General features: G+C 34.2%; 2 protein-coding genes and 1 long non-coding RNA gene across 3 annotated transcripts; 2 read left to right on the top strand and 1 right to left on the bottom strand.

Moving 5' to 3' along the window:
• The first annotated feature begins 2,276 nt into the window (after window positions 1–2,276).
• LOC140987862 (arogenate dehydratase 3-like) lies at window positions 2,277–3,900 on the top strand. The gene has a single exon (XM_073456575.1). The coding sequence runs from the start codon at window positions 2,368–2,370 to the stop codon at window positions 3,685–3,687; it is 1,320 nt and encodes a 439-aa protein (XP_073312676.1). The 5' UTR covers window positions 2,277–2,367; the 3' UTR covers window positions 3,688–3,900.
• A 7,701-nt stretch (window positions 3,901–11,601) lies between these two features.
• On the top strand, window positions 11,602–12,490 carry LOC140967360 (uncharacterized). The gene is made up of 3 exons (XR_012173569.1): window positions 11,602–11,851; window positions 11,948–12,060; window positions 12,162–12,490. It is a non-coding gene; the product is annotated as an uncharacterized lncRNA (long non-coding RNA).
• Window positions 12,491–13,869: 1,379 nt separating this feature from the next.
• LOC140967284 (DNA glycosylase/AP lyase ROS1-like) lies at window positions 13,870–17,359 on the bottom strand. The gene is given in 14 exon segments (XM_073427760.1): window positions 13,870–13,910; window positions 14,005–14,119; window positions 14,212–14,273; window positions 14,379–14,514; window positions 14,729–14,786; window positions 14,899–14,935; window positions 15,028–15,459; window positions 16,060–16,119; window positions 16,121–16,134; window positions 16,230–16,266; window positions 16,381–16,449; window positions 16,523–16,614; window positions 16,702–16,888; window positions 16,991–17,359. Coding segments are annotated over 10 exon segments (855 nt in total). The 5' UTR covers window positions 16,753–16,888; window positions 16,991–17,359; the 3' UTR covers window positions 13,870–13,910; window positions 14,005–14,119; window positions 14,212–14,273; window positions 14,379–14,509.
• Window positions 17,360–21,755: the final 4,396 nt, after the last annotated feature.

The raw sequence follows: 21,755 nt of genomic DNA, 5'->3' as shown, positions 1-21,755 counted from the left end.
ATATATAGTAGCATCAAGCATGCATGTACGTCTCAGTATATATATACTTAGATATGTAAGTATTGTTTCGTTAAGTATATGAAACAGATTATAAAATATTATTAGAAGTGACACAAAAAGATCAAGACTTCGACTCAACGTCGTTGTTTCAGTTTTTCTCTTTTCACTTTTTAAATTTGCGTGGAAACAGAGGGGAAAATACACATAAATTATTCACAATACAACTTTCCAAGCTAAGAATTGAACAGGAGGAATATTCACTCATCCCGCTTCCACACACGTTGAATTCAAAGACAAATTATTCATCATTTTTAGACTCTAACTTAAATTTGATATTTTCATTCGCTTTGAAGCATCAAAACAAGGATAAGGATTGATATTTTATTGTTATAATATCATTACAAGAATTTGTTTTAGAGATTTCACAATTAAATGTTTACTCAATTTCTTATAAAAGTTAAACTATCACGTCTCTTTTCAGTTCCGAAATAAAAATAATCACCACATCAAAACTATACATCTCGTATTTATCTTTAATTTTGGCAAAGATTTGGCTTGTTGCAGCTTCTATTAAGCCTCATTTAACACATTTTTTACGGACAGAAAAAAATTGAATGTTATGAGATTAGAATTAACCAGCTTCTCACCATTAATTAAAATATGTCTTAATTCTCTAATTAACTCTTGTTTTAGCTTCTGTAGTGGTAAGGCACGTGGGGTGGAACCATCTTCGCACAAATGTGCCAGAGTTACCCTATTCAAATATTTCATTTTGAGTCATAAATTTTTTAAATTTTTAGCATAAAAAATAATATTAATAAAATAAATTACGTATTTCAGTGAGTACTTCAAGAATCATATAAAAAAATCATAAATTAGACAAATGACAAAGTTAAATATCTGGAATCATTCGAATCCAATAAGATTCCATCAAAGTATTACCATTAAAATAAATGCCTAGTTGAGTAAAAAAAATCTTATAATTAAGATCATAGTAACTCAATAGTAATAATAACAATGAAATATTTAGATTAATATTGTAAGCCAGCTGCGAGTCACAAAAACTTATACGTATGTTCATAGGATTTTACTTAAGGGGGAAAAATTATCCGCTTAATCATGATTTATCCTTAATCTGGACCTACGATGATTAACTAATTCAATGAATTTTGCTTAGAGTTGTCTGGTCAATTTAATATATAGCTGGTAGGTTGTGTCATTAACTCGTTTAAATTTGGCAATATTTATCTTTCCTATAATTCCCAGAATTTATAAAATAAGTGATGCTTTCTAACCTTTTATATTTTTTTGTTTCTAAATATGTTTTGAAGTGGTTGGAAATTCAGATAGTTAAAGGAAAAATTGATTTAAGAATAATCAAGAATATTATAGTGAGTTTCGAGATTTTTTTGAATAAATTTGTATGATCTTAATCTCAAAGCATATGAGAAAAGTTAAGAGTTGCATGTTTTAAGGTGTCCCACGTGATTAATGGGGTTGTTACAAAAATTAATCTCACCAACCATGATGTGGAAGAAATATATGGATCTTAATGTAATTTTAAACATTTATAATCGTTTTAACAACTTGCCCATCTAGTCTTTAAATAGTAAATACTCCCATTAATTATCACCTATTAAAATAATTGTAACATGATAAAATTACAATTTTAATCTTAAAAATGGGTATGTTTTGAGTTTTAGTCATGTAACTTGTCAAAATTTGGTTTTCATCTAGTAATTTAGATTTTTTTTGTTCGAAACAATTAAATCCACCGAATATTTCTTATTTGACACCGACACTCTTTTAAATTGCTTATATGACGAGAATAAATCTTATATTACACAAATTAAAATATTCCTAAGCACAAATGGAAAGAAACAACAAATTTTTTAAACACATTTTGAAGTGTTGGGTCATTTTGATTTATTTTTCTTTTTTTTTTTAAGACGAATTTAATATGAGATATATGTGTTTTGTTATCGTCGCATATATTATGTAGAAGAGACTTAGTGTCAATTAAAATTTATTTGATGGACTTAGTAGTTTTGGAGAAAAAAAAACCTAAACAAAAAAAATCCAAATTAATGCAAGAACGAAAAAATAAAAAAACAAGACTTTACTGTTTCGATTTTAGAAAAAAATAAGGAGAAATTAAAATTTTGACTGGCGGTCGGTAGAAGGTAGACTGAAGCAATTTTCTTGCACCTTGAACAATATATTATATATATAAATACCCCAACCTCTCTTTCTTTTCTTCTCAGCTTAAACGTTCCCTTCTTACGGAGAACTATAAGCTCTCTCTTTTCCTTCTTTTCTTTCTTCTCTCTCCCATTTCTCTTTGAATTTTTCTGAATCTTGATTGTCATGGTGTCTCTGAATTCTCCCTGTACACGTCCCGATCTGAATTCTCTGTTCCGGACAGCAGATACTAGTCTGAACCACCACCGGGTCGGGTTGGAGAGGTACGTCATCCAATGTGTTTCGAGGTTCGATTCTTCGAATCCGAATTCGGCTGCAGCTTCGATTTATACGGGCTTCAGTTTTGGCGCTGGGTTGGTTGGAAGGAGCCGGTTTGAGTGGCAGAGTTCTTGCGCCCTTCTTGCAAGCAAAGTGATGTCCCTGGAGCAAGATACTGAGAAAAGTAATGGTGGCGGCGATGGTATCGCAGCCGTAAATGGTCACCCGGCATTAGACCTTGTACCGATCAAGAATCAGTCTGTTTCAACGACGTTGCTGCCTCGGCCGTTGAGTATTTCCGACCTGTCTCCGGCCCCGATGCATGGTTCTCAGCTCAGGGTAGCGTATCAGGGTGTTCCCGGAGCTTATAGTGAAGCCGCTGCCGGCAAGGCGTATCCCAATTGTGAAGCTATTCCCTGCGACCAATTTGAAGTGGCGTTCCAGGCGGTTGAGCTTTGGATAGCCGACAGAGCCGTCCTCCCTGTGGAAAACTCCCTCGGCGGCTCCATCCACCGTAACTACGATCTGCTCCTCCGCCACCGCCTCCACATCGTCGGAGAAGTCCAGCTCCCCGTGCACCACTGCCTCCTGGCACTCCCCGGAGTCCGTAAAGAGTACCTCACCCGCGTGATCAGTCACCCACAGGCCTTGTCCCAATGCGAGCACACGCTCACCAAAATGGACCTCAACGTCATCCGGGAAGCGGTCGATGACACGGCCGGAGCTGCTGAATACATCGCCGCCAACAACCTCCTCAACACCGCCGCAATCGCCTCCGCACGAGCGTCCGAGCTATACGGCCTAAGCATACTCGTGAATGGGATCCAAGACGACTCAAGCAACGTAACACGATTTGTCATGCTTGCGAGGGAACCGATAATCCCTCGCACGGATAGGCCATTCAAAACAAGCATCGTATTCGCGCACGAAAAGGGCACCAGCGTGCTATTCAAAGTCCTATCCGCCTTTGCTTTCAGGAACATCAGTTTGACAAAAATCGAGTCCCGGCCTCGCCGGAACTCCCCGATCAGATTAGTGGAGGACGCGGAGACGGGGACGGCCAAGCACTTCGAATACATGTTTTACATAGATTTCGAGGCGTCGTTGGCGGAGGTGCGGGCGCAAAATGCCTTAGCGGAGATGCAAGAATATACTTCTTTTCTGAGAATCCTAGGAAGCTACCCCATGGATATGACTCCATTGACTCCATCTTCCCCGCAACACTAAATTACTTCCAAAGTCATAAAATCTATAATTCCAACCATTTAAGTTCCAATATAATTAATGTATATTGTAATCTATGTTAATTACTTATGGATTCATGTATCACCATATGAAACTCGGGATCAAGTGCGCAAATTTTCACTTTCCCGACTTTTTTTTTCTTTCAAAATGTGGGTAAATATGTGTTCGATGTCATTGAAATGACAGTGTTGGAGATTACTTGCGAAATTAAAAGGAAAATATAGTTGAGAGTAAACGTGTGAATACATTATAGGGTTACATGGGTTACACTCCCTTATTCCGAAATAATTTGATCATATGGATTCTTCACATTTTTTTTGGAAGTTGACATATATATTGATATCTAAGCGCTAACATTTGACCACATTATAAGAGAAGAAATACTTCAGATATAACATAGAATAATCTGGTTATATAGTCCACCAAACCTTTGAACAATTTCCGTTTTATATCATAAATAAATGAATTTGACCATTTCAACATTACATTAATTTTTAGTACAAAATTGACTAGCATCTAAATTATTAATTATCAAAATTCTTCCCTTCTACCAAAATAGACTGTGAATTTGTTTTCCTTAGAACCATTAATATATTAATCTTGAGTAGGTTTTTTGTGAGACGGTCTCACGAATCTTTATCTGTGAGACAGGTCAATCCTAAATATATTTAATATAATACTCTTAGCATAAAAAGTAATACTTTTCATGGATGACCCAAATAAGAGATCTATCTCACAAAATACGATCCGTGAGACCGTTTCACACAAGTTTTTGGCATTAATCTTTGTTCTTCTTAATACACCTATTATTTCTAAATTTATCGAGAAGACCATATGCTAACCTTTTTGCTATTTTTATATAGATTTCCTTTACTGAATTGGGTTTTAAATATTTGATATTTCCTTATATATAGATAATATTTTAAAATAAAATAGTTGATAAGGTGTTTCGGTTTATCAGTGTCTCAATTTATGGAAACAATAATCTCTCATTGTTTTTTGGAAAAAGGTTCAAATAAAAATTAAACAGAAAAAAATCAGTTCAACATAATCATATTTTACATCAAATTACTATACTTTAAATTGTATTTTATATTAAAATCTAATATACAGACAAACATTATATACCAATATTTTTCTTCGCATACTTTATGCAACGTGTATTGAACCGAGGTCAATCCACATATTTTATTCAATTAATTCTATCTTCAACTACTTACGAATTTCATTTAATTTAAACTCCAATGTCCAATCACATAGTTATATACAATTATTGTTTATCTAATTTTGATTTAATATATTTAATTACCTCTAGATCTTGATTAGGGCCAAGATGCCAGAAAAAGATTCACCTTTGGATGCATGCTGACAAATATAAATATTTAAATTAGCTAGATGGCCTATTTAAATTAAATTTTTAAACAATTTTTTAAGAGGCAAACACAGAAATAAAAAATGTAGACCTGTGAGCTATTTAGATCTAAACCCTTTGTAATAGTATATATAAAGTCATGGGTTATAGTGCACTAATTTGGTTCATTATTCAGTACACTAAATCGAATCCATTTTCCTTTTAATTAATTTATTTAGGTCTTTATCGAGGTCCATAAATTCAACTAGGTCCATAGATCGTCAAAGCTCTTAAAACTCTTTGAAAATCTATAAATAGTTTAAGTCACCTCATTTTTTAGATACACTCTATTTTTATTCAAATGATCTAGCTCTTTGGAGATTTTTACCGAATAACATGACTTTAGAATCAAAGTACGTCGAGGATCCCCGACGCCTCTAAATTTGCTTAGTGATGCGAGTAGTACAGCCAATGAAGTGAACTCTTTGAACTAGTTAAAGTATCAGCCGGTCATCCGGATTACCCGGATTTTCTATAATCGGATAATTTATATTTTTTTGCTACATCATAAAATATTATCGATATTTTATAAAAAGTTCATCGTAATTCCTTATAAATTATTTCATACGTCGATTTCAAACCGATGAAGAGAAGGGCATTACAATCACGTTTTTATGCATTTTATGTTGCATCATTTTTATATATAACTTGTTATACAAAACGAATCTATTAAATTTTGCAAATTGATATTTTATAATGTAAATCTTCTGAACTCATATATGTATTATGTAAACTATTTGTTTAATAGTATGTAAAGACTTACCAAATATACAAGACAAAACCTTGTATATATGTGCTCTATATAATTATTGGCAAAAACTTTTGTGAGACGGTCTCACGGGTCGTATTTTGTGAGACAGATCTCTTATTTGGGTCATCCATAAAAAAACATTACTTTTTATGCTAAGAATATTATTTTTTATTGTGAATATCGGTAGGGTTGACCCGTCTCACAAATAAAGATTCGTGAGACCGTCTCACAAGAGACCTACTCATAATTATTATGAAAAAAACTAAATAACGAGTAAGAATATATGCTATACTAGAGCAAATTGAAGGATGCAAAATCTTTTTTTAAAAAAAATCTTGAATGTTGTTTGTAGATGGACAAGGACAACAGTTTCATGTTTGCTTACAACAACAATAGTAATGATTAATTAAGGGAAAAAAACATATTTTGGGAGTGCTAAGGAAAATTAGGGGTGACGGTCGAACCGGTTTTGTGGGGTAGGTGAAGGTGGGCAAGTCTGGTTTGTTGGTGATTGAAAGCAACTCGCCCCCCACAAATGCTGCAAACTTTATTATATTTATGCATTAAATTACCTATTATAACAATTGATGTGAGTCGAATCCGGATTTTTTTTAAAATAAATTGTTTGTATATATCATTAAATTAATTTATTTATTAACTAATCATGTACTAAAAATGAACCAGGTATATATATAGATGTACCAATTGATTGGATGCCTGTGAATTTAAAAATCTAATTTCTTAAAAATCCAACGATGAATTTGACCGTCGGTTCTAACATCCTTGATCAGAAACCTAACTTGGTCAAGAAAAAGTCAAACGATGGTGAAATTACATTCTTATAAATAGCATGATTAGGAATTATGACATTTACATTTCTAGAGTGGCAATTGGAAATAAAGAGAGGGATTAGATTATGACTCGCTTAAACGGAAATTAACATCGCTAGAAATTATGTAAGACCGCAGATTTTGCTAATTCTTAACCCACTTATGAAGCGCAATGTGCCAGAGGCCCACTTAGTAAATTCCTTGGATTTCCGGTTGGGCTTTACACTGGGCCATATTTTAATTCTTTTGTGCTAACACAAAATAATTTAATTTTTCTTCATCTAAGAGATTCATTGTATATTACATGGATTATCATTTGTTGTAGACTTGTAGTAAATTGCACGTTAGCATTTGTAGGTCATGTGATATTTCTATTTATCCATTCCAAGGCTGCTTTACTTGTACTCGTATATGGAGTCGACGCGCGGCTTTAGTCGTCTCAATATACGTATAGATTTCGTGTAATGCCTCGAGTATTATTAGAAGGTCATTAGGGTTTAGTATCTATAGATTCTAGCTATTTCAATGTGTTTGTAAGAAAAACAATAAAATTTGTTAATATATTAAGTACCTGTGGAGTTAGAATATTAATGAAAGAAAGACAAAATTCAAAGTGTATAATTTGTAGAAACTCTAACCAATTAAATCTATCATCGTTCGCCGCTGGTGTTACCTTTTTCTGTCTCATTACATAACAGATGAGTCGTTTGTATTGAGATTTTGTTGTTCTATGGCTGAAGATGGGATTTTTTTTTTCGGGTTGTTCGTTGCATGAGTTATTCGTAGTACCTAGGGTTCGAATCTCACTCTTTCCATCTCCGTGTGTGGCAGGAATCGGAGTTTCGTTGGAAAATTGTGTTGGCTACGGTAATAGGATTCTTGGGTTCTGCGTGTGGATCGGAACAGAGAGATCCCTATGCTCTTTGCTTGTTGGCTGCTGCTATATATATCCAAGTGTGAGATCTTCTTTGAACAGCTGTTCTTGAATATTTCTGCTTGTTGGTTCAAGATTTTGAACGGACAAATGTCGTAATAATATTATAATATTTATGTATTTTTCTTTTCGTGGAAACTTTAAGGTATAAGGCCAAGAATTCGTACCTATAAGTTGGCCCTTTTAATTTATTCCAGCCTATGCTTATGCTTGGATTCACATGATTTGTGTATCTTACTGTGTCGTTTCCCAGGTTTATTCTTTATTTGTCCTATGAGAACATCTAATGTACTCTTGTAGGACTGATACTTTGATGGTGTGTCATTACACGAACTTATTCAGGGCCGATCATAAGTTGGAGCATGCGAGGATATGGCACATCATAGCACTATTTCTTAGTAATTTGTTGTGAAAATGAAATTTTTTAGCAGAAAGTAATTTGGAGTTTGTTTCTATTATTTGGAGTTTGATTTCTCAAGTCTATAGCAGCAGAAAGTCCCAAAACATTGAACACTTGTAGATTCATCAAACTCAAACACCACGAGCACGATGTACGATGATGTAATAGTCTCCAACCACACACCATCACCAAATTCAGTCGTTCTTGGCAGCCTTCTTTTCCCTAACACGAAGGACAAATCGCAGTAAGAAACTTAACCAGTGGAGTCAAAAACCGAGATATATTCTTGTACGGAAAATATATATTATAAATATGTTCAATGTCACATCAATATTTCAACGAATTGATGAAAAGTAAAAAAAAAAAGATATTGTAATGAGACAACTTTTAAAGATTTATATGAATTAACTAAAATATGTAATAACTTTAGACTGTTTCTTTATTATTAATTTTTTTTTGTACGATAATAAACTATGGATGTGTCTGAAACTGGCAAGACATGATATAATACATAGAAGATTAATGGTTTTTCGACATATTACAAAATCTCAATAGTCTTTACATGGATTCTCTTATTCTTGGGTGCCAATTTAAATAGTACTATATGAGAACAAATCCTGCAAAAAGAGAGGGAAATCTCTCCACTTGGATTGGGTGGAGTTGCCACTATATCTCGTATGTTGCCCCTTTTAAGCTTTTTATGCCATGTTTTTAAACTAATTAACTTTTGGAGAGTTAGGTCCTTAATTGTGATGAGTTTCAACCTAAGTGACTGCAGCAATTTGTTTGAAATTTTAATTTCAACTAAGCAATCATGTCCACAAAATGTGTATAAATTAGATTTTTATTTTAAATTTATTGTGTTTTATAATAATTTTTCTACCTTTATTTCAAGGGTATTATGATTATTTTGTGAACATGCCATGACACCGAGGTTATTACTCTACATTATCATATATAGTATATATAGGACAAATTTGTTTTCAAATTACAAAGCAAGAAAAATTCTCTTAAAGTTACATAAATCTTATGCTGAATTCGTGATGNTATCGAATGAATTGAATAAAGATAAAAAAAAATAAAAAATTTGTTTGCACATTTTATTTTTTTAATAATTTTTTCAATCCATGTAAAAAAGACAAAACAAATTTATATATTTAGGAAGGATGAAGACATGAATTATTTGTTTATGTCATATTTAATAAAGGATTTATAATTTTGTACTTTGTGAAAATAATATATGTACTCTTCTGATTTCATTCCATTGAAAGATATGTGGATAATTAAAATTTTAAAGTAAAATATGTCCAGAAGGTTGACTTTAATCTAGTGTCAATTAAAGTGTGCATAGATTTTTGGTCTGAGTTGGAACTTTAGCTGGACCATTACATTGACAACGTAAATGCTTTTGTCTCCCATTTCACCCGATGAATAATAGTGGGTGGCGCGCGTAACATGACCATGGGGAATACAAAAAGATTCTAGTCATTTTAGGGCAACTGCATATGTCTTATGTTTTTTTTTGGTCATATAAATGAACATTTCACATAAATTGAATATTTGGAGGATTTGAATTTTTTATTATTATTATTATGAAGGGGTGAGTATCGAACCTGTATCTAAATACACTGGTGAGACCTTTCTACCACTGGACTACAAACCAGTCTCGGATTTGAAAATATTTGTCAACGTTCAGTAGAAAAAAATGGTATATATGTATATGCTCTTGCTCATCTAATTCAATACAATAATTTATGATGTTTTCCGCATATTGAGTCTGATTATCAAAGTGAATGCAGAAAAAAGAGTCAATTTACTACATTGAGATAAATTGGAATTAAGACCAAAAGCTTATAACCAATTTATGAAACCAGTTTTATTTTTTGTCATGGATCGTGAAAGCTTTCCATAATTTTAAGGGTTTGTGTACAACCACAACTTTTCATGTGAAAAATAACAATATCTTATAGTCCAAAATCTGTAGGTATTTTATGGCAACTACACTTGATCGGGTTAATCAGATCCTACCTATGTGGGCACTACCTCACTACATTTCAATGGGTAAGATCTTGTCATACATACAATTTCAAAGAAAAAAGTGGGTCCTATATATGCATGGGCAAATTTTGGTCATTTATCTTATCATGGGGGTAATGTCCACATGGATAAGATGAAATAAACCACTTGATCGATCAATCACATTTGCACATGAGATCTCTATAAATATTACCAAAATCTGTTATTATATGAAGCCACCACCAACTCATGTTTCAAGTGACTTAAAGGCCGACAATAAAGGAAGTTGACCTATCGTGACGAGCTTGTATATTTTATGGTCATTTTACAAGAGTTATCTATAAAATTTCATTTTGTTTCGTTAAAATTAATATGGCCAACTTCCTCTCTTCTTTACCTTGTTCATCGACATGAATCGAATTTTGATACTTAAATTAGTCAACTTAAGTATCGGTACAATAACTTGATTTCTTTTACAGTTTTCATAATTTTTTCTGTAATGCTGGCATTGATTATCGACATGCGAACATTGTCTGTTGGTCATGATCGATGTCATATCATCAATACACTACAACAAAAACGGCATACGACAACAGATTTTATCCATTGTCGTAGGTAGTTTACAACTTTTGTAATTGATGGTTGAAAGTGCGTTCAACGACAACAGATAAAATCCGTTTTTATCCGTTGTCGTTGCTATTATTTGCGACGGTTTTAATATTTTTCGCTAATTTAGCGACGGTTCTACATAAAGTTCGTCGCTAATTTTAGCGATGGTTTTTCATGATGTCCGTCGCTAAGTTTTTCAGTAAAATAAAAAAAAATTATTTTAAATAATTCAATAAATAAAAAAAACTTACAATCTCACTATGCTAACAATATTCATGTATAAAACTATCACTAATTTGAAAATTGCGACGAATTTTCTTAAAACTGTCGCTAATTTAAATATTGCGACGATTTTGCTTGAAACCGTCACTATTGTTAGCGACGGATTTGAAACAGTCGCTAAATTTAGCGACAATTTTAAACACAACCGTCGCAATTTTCGAATTAGCGACGGGTTTAACAAACCCTAAACCCGTCGCTAATATTAGCGACGGTTTTGAAAAACCATCGCTAAAATTATCAGTAATTTATAAGAACCGTTGTTGTATGTCCAAAAAACACGCTAATCGACAACAGTTAAAAATCGTTGTTTTTTACCCCAATAAACGCTAAAAAACGTTAACAAACCATTGTCTTTTCCTTAAAAAAACGCACATACGACAATGGTTTTTACTAAAACTGTTGTTAAAAAAGCATACGACAACGGTTTTAGTCGTATGAGCGTTGTTGATAGGCGTTTTTTTTTGTAGTGATATTTAGCATCCTATCCATGGAAAATTTTGGTACATGGTTTTGATTCATTATTGGATTGAAATCCAAGCTAGATCAATCTAATTATCTTCTCAACACCTCAAGAACTGTTCATGACCACACACATTTCGATGATATACTACTATATATAGAATATAAATAATGAACCTAGCTAACTTCCAACTCCTGCTTGCATGTATTTATAGCAAGGCATATGTGCACTTCTAACCCCTCAACTTCCAACAAGAACCATTTCACCCTTTCACACGCCAACTCACTTCACAACTTCACGTATACCCTAATTTATTGGAGCTAATTTAACTCTAGAATACAACCAAAAACTAAACCATGAGTCAACATTTTTACATGATTGCTCTTATTTTCCTCCTCCTTTCCTTTACCACCATCCCCAAGTATTCTGCAAGAGAATTGACATCCAAACAAGGTTTACAATTTATTTAAAATTTTCTATAAATTTTAACATTTTTTACTATAAGAATTTATGGGTTCACTAAGTTTAGTTTCATTTCCTCTCATGTAGGGAAAAAAATGAAAGAAAAATGTGTATCTTGTACAGGAGAAGTAGATGTGAAGATAAACAGCATGGAGAGCCAAGAGTCTGACACAGAAATGAAAGGCTTCGATTCTTTTAATGTAATCTCTCCTCCATTTTTCTCCTTCAGGCTCCTTTTTTTTTCCTGCCTCACAAATGTTTCATTAATCTTTCCTGTTTTTGCTTTCATATATGTTAACAGAAATTGATGGGTCTTGAAGAAAACAACTCTTGTGAAGGAGGATTGGATGAAGAGGACTGTTTGAAGAGAAGGGACATGCTTGAGGCGCACCTTGACTACATCTACACTCAGAAACATAAACCTTAAAAATATTTTCTTTTTTTTTTCTGGTTAGATTTTGAATGAATAAGGTTTGGTGTAGGAAAGTTGTAATAATTAATGATTGTTATTTTAAGAAATGTTCTTATTAAGTATAATGTATACATATTATAAAGTACGTATATAGCTTCATATATGAATACTTTTATCGATGTATAACGTCAGAGTTGGTGTTTGTAAGTCAATTGTTAGCTGATTTTTATTATTTATTTGTGACATTTTTATTTCGCATATTAGTATAATTATTTCGGTACCTTTCCCTGTATGCTGATGCTTGTTATAATTCATGTCAAATGTGATTATAATTGAAAAAAAGGGGGAAATAGTTTTTTTTTTCCACTTACTTGTTCAATATTAGGTTTTGGTACATTAAATTCTCATATTTTGGTTTTGATATACTAACTTTTAATTTTCAATTATTTTGATCTAATTGTTTTTGTGCTACCGGAATATGATGTCGTGACTTCGGAAAATGATGACTTGTCAAGCTGTCACGTTAGCAATTTGAGCAAAATAGCCGAAAATTAACGTCCAGTGTACTAAATTTTGAAAAGTTAATGAACCAAAGCCTAAAATGAACCACTTAACATACCAAAAAATTCATTTTTCCTTGAAAAAAACTAAAACATAATTCAAGAAAATTCTAACTCTTGAAAATTACGTGGTTTAATCAGTACAATAGAAGAAATCATGTCAGATGTTTCGTTCAAAAGAAAAACGTAAATAGCAGAAATTTAACTAGTAGACTCGACGAAATGAGACAGATTCTTGCAAATTTTTCGAATCGAGGAGATTGCCTCTACCTGTCTGAGTCTCATCGAGTCTGCCACCTAATTACAGTAAACAAAAGTGTGGAAAGAAATAAAACACGCTAAAAATACCCATGGCCTGTGCATAAAAAAATCTTAATATTCGTAGTAAAACTTAACATTTCTTTTGTTTGATAATATTAACAAGAAAAAATCATCCTAGATAAAGGCACTGCTTTTCTACAACTTTACTATGTGTGCCTGCAACTTAAGTTTCAGGAGAAGCGGCTGGATATGTACACTAATGATCTCCCGACTTATGTTATCACAAGTATAGAAATAGGTGTCACTGTGCAAAAGTCACGAATTATGTCTGAGAATGCTTCAAAATTTTGTTACTTGTCGCCTACCAGCCTTGTTTTGCAGATATGAAATCTCCTTGCAAGTGGTTTTGGTGCCCGAGTCACCTTGTCAGTTGCTCTTACACAGATAAAACCTGCCAGCAATTTCAGAGACTCGTTAATAGCAGTAATCAATCAGACAACCCAGTGGTATAGTTGCATGTTTCCGTGAGACAATGAATTTGAGTTCGAGTAGCATTTGATGCAAGAGTGTGCATTTTTTCGAAATAAAAGGACTCATTACTAGTAGCTTAAAATAAAACCCATGTTCTATTTAGTTCTTGAACATTTTCTGAGGTTATATCTGCAAATTTACGTGTCCACATTAAACTCCAAAAGCAACATCAACGTATTCTGGAAGTTTCAGCACAGCTTCTAGTATTGTTCATTGTGAGCATCAGCACAAAGTTAAGACTTGTTACCTCTCCAGAAACAATATTGTATCTCATCTGTTGTCATGCCTGTATAGCAAAGAGAATTTCATACATCAAGATGTAAAATTCAGTTTCATGGGTCACTCAACTTGGAATCAAAAAACAAATTGGTCTCTTTTACCTCTAAATGTTGATGTCGTGGATGTTCCACGATACAATGACCTTCTCCGTAAATTCCAAATCCATTTTCTTGGAACAGGTATTGGCCGATGGCTGGATTCATGATCTGCAAAAACCTGAAACAAATACAAGAGCCAATGCCTGAGGTACCCGACTTCTGCAGCATAAAATCTCTCATAACATAATGGTGGAACACAATTTCTTTTACCTCGTTGACCTGAAAATATGTTCCATTCAGAGGAAAAGCCTATTTGCAGTCCGGCATGGTATCTGCTTGTGGAAGTTATTGGGTCAATTTTCAGGCGAATCATTTCCTTTGAAAGCTATTAATGTAACAATTATAGCACATAACCGAAGTTGAAAATTTTGACACACCAACATTGTCACTTGAATTAACTCCTCATTTTGTTTCTGAACCTCATCTCTCAAACAACATGTACCAACATCACATCTAATCCACTCCTGACGACTGCATGCACCTTTGGAGGTCGGGAAGACTTTACAGTTCAGTCTGTAGAAAAATAAAAAAAGCCATCAGGATTTACAAGAAATAGAAGGTATCATCATATTCTTCAGATTTAGAAAGAAAATGATACACACATAAAAATATAGTTTTGCAATTTGCCATCAATTCCAAGGTATGAGAAAGTAGAGATCCTTAATAGGTGCACCAAGTCTATAAAGACTTCGTTATGCAACATCAAGAACACTAGAACTTTATTTACCGTTTCTCCATATTGCAAGAAGATATGGGCATGGACCGTCAGGTTCTCGTTTTTCAAACTGTTACAGAGCAGCATATGAAAACTCAGACCAATCTTTCGATGAATTTAAATGGATTTAACAAAATACTGAAATTTACGTAAATCAATAAGAACAAAAACAAGAGGCTAACCCTTGCCAAAAGAGGGTGTGAATCTGGAACTTCACAGCTGCAACAAAACAGTACAACAGGTAAAAACCAAATTCATATTGGGGGTATTAAATCTTTGCCCAGAACAACAATTGGTAACACAGCACTTACACTTGGTGTACTGTCCTTAACCAGCCCACGAACTTTAGCTTAGGCATGGGAAATGATGCAGTTTCAGGGCTCAAGGCAACCAGCTCTTTTGACATTGTACCTTCTCCATTTAAGAAATTTGTTTTCTCCATGAAATCCAGTAAGTTCTTAGTGAACTCTTCTTGATTGAGTTTAAGGATGGGGATCTCATCTTCAGATTCATATCCCAAATCTTCAATGTCACGCTCTGTCATTTCTCTAGATGCAGACTCCGGTGATGGGGGGAATACTACAATAGGTTCTGAATTAAAGTATATGTGCCCTACTCTCGAGACATCATCATCACAATGAACCAACAGAGGCGAATTCATATCCATAACATTTTGACAAGATTTAACTTGAGCCTCATAATCATCACTCCCTCCCTGCACTCCTGGAAGGCGAAGCCTGGCACTGCATTGAGTTTACACAAATTCGCACATATAAATTATGTTTTCTACATGTTACTAATTACTTCCAAATAGTGTGTTTGGCATACTTTACTGAATGAGCTATTAAGTCTTTGCAAATCTTCGATGATCCTTTTGCCACATTTTCCTTTTTATGCTTCACTTTCCTTCAACCATTGGTCATTCTAAAGGGAGCTAATACACCATTTACTTCCACAAAAAAGTTCAAAAATTTCTAATTACCAAGAGAGGGTGAGTTGAACACGTAAACAGATAAAACACTTCATTAAACAGCCTTTAAAATAAAAGGGTTATAGTTTCCAATTTGATATGACAGTAAAAACACAAACAGTAAGAGCTACATTTTCAAGCCTTTTGATTTCAACTTTAAGTGCTTTCAAAAGTTTAAAAGGTCAAATCGAACATCAGTCCTCACTTCAAATACAATTTTCAAATTGGCTTGTCTACCCAAACAGACTATCAGTTGGCTCAACAAAAACAATTCAATTAGATTTCAAATACCATCACACTCAACGGATTAAGTGCAAATCTTAATCTAGAATAAACATATTAGCAGAACAAGAAGAGCTAATCTGCCACTAACCTAGCATATGCACTTGCAAAATGCCTGCATTGTCCTCTCATTGGACACGCATTGCAATCTCTTCGTACAAAACACCTGTAACATTCAAGATCATGTTCTCATCATCACAGTTTATGATACACAAAAGCAAAAAAGATTAATATATAAACACAGAAAGTAAAAACTTCAACCTTTCCAAAGGTGATTATCTGGTAATGGCATTCATACCTATTAAATGAAACAACTGATTTAGGAAAAGCACAAAAAACTCGAAACAATATGTGGGCTGCTTAAATAAATTTTGACACAAGATATGTAAGAAGTTAACTTCCTTTCACTTACAGTGTTTTATTTAAAATTTTGCACAAACGTGGCCAGATGTACTTCTGGATGGTATCCACTAAAGAGTAACTGTAGAGGATCGGCAATCAAAATAATTTACAATAAAAACATGTGTAAGGAACGTATATTCAGTGGCACTCACTCGTTTAAAAAATGTATATGAACATCCTCCGGAAGTGGAAGAAGAGGGACCCATCCAAGACGCACCAAAATCCGACCAACGTTAGTATCGACCTTGTGCAACATCAAAGCCCATTATTCGAGAAGTCATACTTGATTAACCGAAAAAATTAATCCAATCCTCAATAAAAAAAATCTTACCGGGAAGGCATGGTGACGGAGTGTCAAGAGTCTCACACACTCAGTACTCATCACGTGATTGCAAAAATAAAAAACACATTGCTAGTTAAACTGCTCATGAATTTTACTTTGCTTTATCAGGTGGAACATCTCTTAGCCACTCTAGATTGATAGCTCCATGATCTTCAATCATTCGATCAAGGAGATCCTGAAAATACAAGTAAAAAGAGCTTTTTGAACAGATAGATGAAGTTTAATTCTTTCCCTTTACCAAAACCACATATTTTCATGATTTAAAGTTATGTTTGACCTTGATTCTACCAGCAAGAATGTTGTTCATCCCCCGCTTCATGATCACTTTAGCGACCTCTTGAACTGACGCTTGTTTAACTGCTTCCCAGTTGGCAGAGTCAATGTTACAATTCATTGAATCTTTTGACTTGCCACAAGAATATACTTTCCTCAAGTCATCCCAGTTAACAGGGCTTTCTTGTTTCTCTTTCACTTGGTGTTTGTTTCTTCTTCCTGCAGGTTCATGGTTCTTGCCTACATTGGGTAGACCGTTGATATTTATGCTTCCAAGACCTGCTACAAGATTTTGAGATTTATTCAAACTTTCAGCATTAAAATCCAAATTAGGAGTCTCATCTGATCTTAAAGCACAAATATTGCTTTGTGAAGCTCCAAATTTCAAAATACTCGTGCTTTTATCAGACAAACAACTCATGGAATTACCATCCAAATCGGATCCCTTGTCTGGTCTTAAATCACTAATATTGCTCTGTGAAGCTCCAAAATTTAAAATGCCTAATCTTTTATCACACGACATTGTATTATCTTCATGACTGTAACATTGTTGGAGAAATGTATTTTCTTCAACCAGTAAATCCTGCATAAATATAGAAGAATTTCCAATGGAACAAGGTCTAGCAATGGTGGTTGAACTTTTATGTGCGGACGAATCTGGAACACCTGGAGCTGTGTCTCCATATTTCACATCAATCACGCTTCTATCACAAGAACATATATTCTCCTCATGATTGTGAAATGCAGAATTATCACCTGTACAAGGTCTAGAAATGGTAGTTGAACTTTTATGAGAAGAGGAATACAGAATGCTTGGAATTGCACATTTGCACCATCAAATTTTGTATCACCCATGCCTTGACCACTTGACATTTTATTCTCTCGTAACCTTAACTGCACTGGAGCAATGCATTCTCTTCCACCTTGAAAACCTTCTCCCTAAATGTAGCAGAATTCCCACTGGTACAAGGTATAGAAATGGTATCTGGACCTTTACAAGAAGTGGAATCTGCACATGCATTTCCAAATTTTGTATCAACTATGCTTTTATCACATGAAATTTTATTATCTTCCTGATTGTTAATTTGCTGGTGCGATGCATTTTCCTCCCATGTAAAACCACGGTACGTACGGCAGAATTCTCACTGGTACATAGTTGAGAAAAGGTAGTTGAACTTTTACAGAAAGAGGAATCTTGTATTCCCTTGACTGCATCTTTATAACTTCTTTCATCTCTACTGAGAGTCTTAGTTATGGGGCAAATGCAAATTTGTCTCATATCTTGCTCAGTTGAACATGAGCATGGTTTCTCGTTATTCCTATCAGTAGATTGATCACAAGCAATCTCATTATTATCAACAGATTCTTGATGGTCCACATTATTCTTGTTGGAATTACGTTGTTTAGTCACAGATGGAGGAAGTTTTACAGCAAGAGACATAAAGGCAGAACTGTGAGGCAACAAATTCAAAACAGGTTGCATATTTTAAAACACGTGAATTTTCTTGCAACTATTTATATAAAATTCTCGTTTACCTCGAAAGATGGTCGCTGACATTCTGAGTTAGGAAAACTCCAATCACCGAGTCAAAAACTAACCCTTTCCATGGAAAAAATCGTCTGTCCCCTGGAACGATTATACAGAAAAAATAATATCATAACAACATCAATCATAGGTGTCTTAACATCAAAAGTGAATCAACATAATAGTTATAAATGATGCACCACATTTTCCTTAGTTTAATTATCATTTGTCTAGGAAAAAAACAATGAAAGGAATGAAGTCAAGGGATTATCAGAAACTTAAATAACTTTTGCTTTTCCATTATTAGGTGCAGTTCACTCTATCTTCATCCAGATCAATTGTCTTTTAAAACTCTAGAAACATTTTTTCACAGATATCTCCAATCATGAGGACCACTACTGATATCAGTATCATCTGCATCCTCGCTTTTTTTAAACACACATTCAAACTGAAGTTGGACGACAATTCGTTATTCATGACTCTTTTCTGACGTGTCCCATCAGCTAATTTCGTAGACGGACATCTTTTTTGGACAGTTCTATGATATTTACTTATTTTCTTGGAAGTTACTTTATGTCTAATGCATGGATCCATTTTTTCCAGAAACGTAGTTGCTTTTCGTTGTTTCATTCTTTTTTTCTTGAACATTCTTGCAAAGTTTGTTCCAAGTTTCATGCTGTTCTTTAGACACTCGTTTGGTCGGAGTATCCTTTTATAGACTTTAAAACCAGAAAACCTGGCACCATACTGCATCTTTGACCCTTCTTCTGGAGTATTTATCTTCTCCACGAAATTCAAGTCTTCATCGTATGAAGGGTTGCTTTTAGTCTTCTTTCTACGTTGATATCACTGGACAATTGCTCCGATTCCGGGGCAGGAGTCGAAATATTGCACTTCCAAATTGAAGTTGATGTCCAGCTTTGGGGTATCTTCTAAAGAATCTGCTGACACAATGAAAGTATTATTGTAGATAGAATCTTAATTTGGATTTAAATCACCATTGAACTAGAAGTTTTTATTATTACCTCTTAATGAGCTTTCAGTACAAGCATTCACTGTGCTGATTCAGTGAATTTGTGAACCCTTTTACTGCACATAAAGAAGTTGGATCAACTGCATCCCCGAGTGCGTGAACACGCGAGGAATTTGCTGAGAGTTGATATACATCCACCATTTGGACATGCTTATCTTTTGCAAAGGAAGTTTCCATGACTTTGGCAACGGTCGCCCCATCAATCACACCACGAACTATCATGCCCATGCTGATCCCTGGCATGGTTTTCAAGATTGAAATCCAGTATTTTTCTGCAACATTTTTTAGCACTTCCTAAGTTTCCATGAAAAACTTCCGGTGGATCCTCTTTTTTCGTGCACTTCCTCTTCTCAAGTGGACTTGTTCTGGGAATAGATCGCCTTGGAGTTTTTTGTTTAGGTGTTAAAGGATTAACCGTCCGTGATTTTGGAGTTTTTCTGGGTTTGATTTCATTGAATACTTTTGGTCTGTGTTTTTTCATCTCTCTGGTCTCTTATTTTTATTCAAGATAACTCCACAACTGCCCAATTTTTTGGAATTTGTATGATTCCGTGTATCAGAAGCTTTGGAAGTTGTAGAATCTAACCCAAAATTGTGATGTGCCTGATCATCATCGTTTAGCTGAAATTTCCTAATCCTTTCAGGAGGCACTTCAACCTTCCGGGTTTCTTCGTACTCCACTTTGTCTACACCAAAATATCACAATATCGCAAAAAAAGCTCCTAACTATCAAATGAGCTATGACGTTTCACGTAACGATAATATTTTAGCCTTAGCGCTCTATGAATTTCATAATGTGAAATCGAACTTTATTACAATGTCATTAAATATCATAAACCACATAAAGAAACAGGAATTTATAAGTCAGACCCACAGAGCAGTAAAAAAATTGCAAATAAATTAACGGCAACTGAATTCGAATATTCCTCCTATTCAGGTGTCAAAATCCCTTGATTAAAATAACATGAATACTCTCACACGACAAACTCAGAAACATATTAGCCTAATATTTTCTACGGCTCTAACTTTTAACAGCCATCATTTAAAACTAAATTGTTCCACAATTACTAACTATTTATCTTCGTCCCTTATGTCCACATTCACCACTACTTTTTGGCTCTGTTAACTATTCCCCCCTTTTTTGGGGATGGTACGAAAGGAGGAAGGGGGGGGGGGGGGGGGGGGGGGTGGATTTTCTACAAAAAGCTTTCAGTTTTACCACATTGAACAGCATGACAATTCAAAATAAAAATTGAGACAGAAAAAGAACCACTAATCTAGCAGATGAATTACCCAGGTGAGCAAGTGTCATAGTCTCTCACGAAAATTATTAAATTTCATGTTTACAGTTTCTTAATATACAATTTAGCCCAAAAAAAAAAAATTATATACGATAGAATATAAACACGGACTTCATGCAGTACCTGAGTCCTGATATGCCATCATTCAAACCCAAAGAATCATTGCAGCCTGAATCCCCGGGAACATCAGCAAAACATGCATCACTAGCACTCAAATTCCCAAGCATGCGATCACGACTGTCCCTCTCTTTCCCCGAACTAACCGCTGAATACTCCTGTTTCCAGAATCATGAAACAATTAAGGACTTGGGGCAGAATCCATACGTAATTCAAGCACAAATTCACTTCAAAATCATACCTTCACCGTTTTGGCCGGTGTCATTGGCACCCAATCACCACCGCCCGAAAATTTGTAAAATAACTGTGGCTAACTGTTTAATTAAAAAAATCACACGCTCTACCGTATTATAAATACTTAATACCGTAAACCTTAAATACAATTGGAGAAAAGATTTCATTTAAAAAAAAAATCGTCAGAGTTTCCATGTAAAAAAGAATTTGCGAGTTGTATCAAGCAAAATATTTCAAATAATGTTAATAAAACCAAATTCCATATAATATCAAAATACTTATATTCATGACAAAAAATAGCAAATGACGTTATCAACAATTATTATAAATCAAGTTTACATTTAAGATCATTTTTTTAATTAAACAATTTTATATCATTTTTTTAATTAAATAATTGACAAACAAAATACCCCCACTGCGCTCATCCTTCAACTCCTCAGCCATGACAAGGTCTGCGCGAGCTTCAACCATGGGTAGAATTAGTGTTAGTAGAGTACAAAAAGAACCCAAAAAAAGTGTAGAAAAGATTGGCAAAACTTATTGAAGATTCGGGTAAAAA

This window comes from Primulina huaijiensis, chromosome 1, assembly GCF_012295235.1.
Source record: "Primulina huaijiensis isolate GDHJ02 chromosome 1, ASM1229523v2, whole genome shotgun sequence".
Lineage (NCBI taxonomy): Eukaryota > Viridiplantae > Streptophyta > Magnoliopsida > Lamiales > Gesneriaceae > Primulina > Primulina huaijiensis.
Note: the sequence above shows the minus strand (reverse complement) of the source record. Positions and strands in the feature narration are given on the sequence as shown.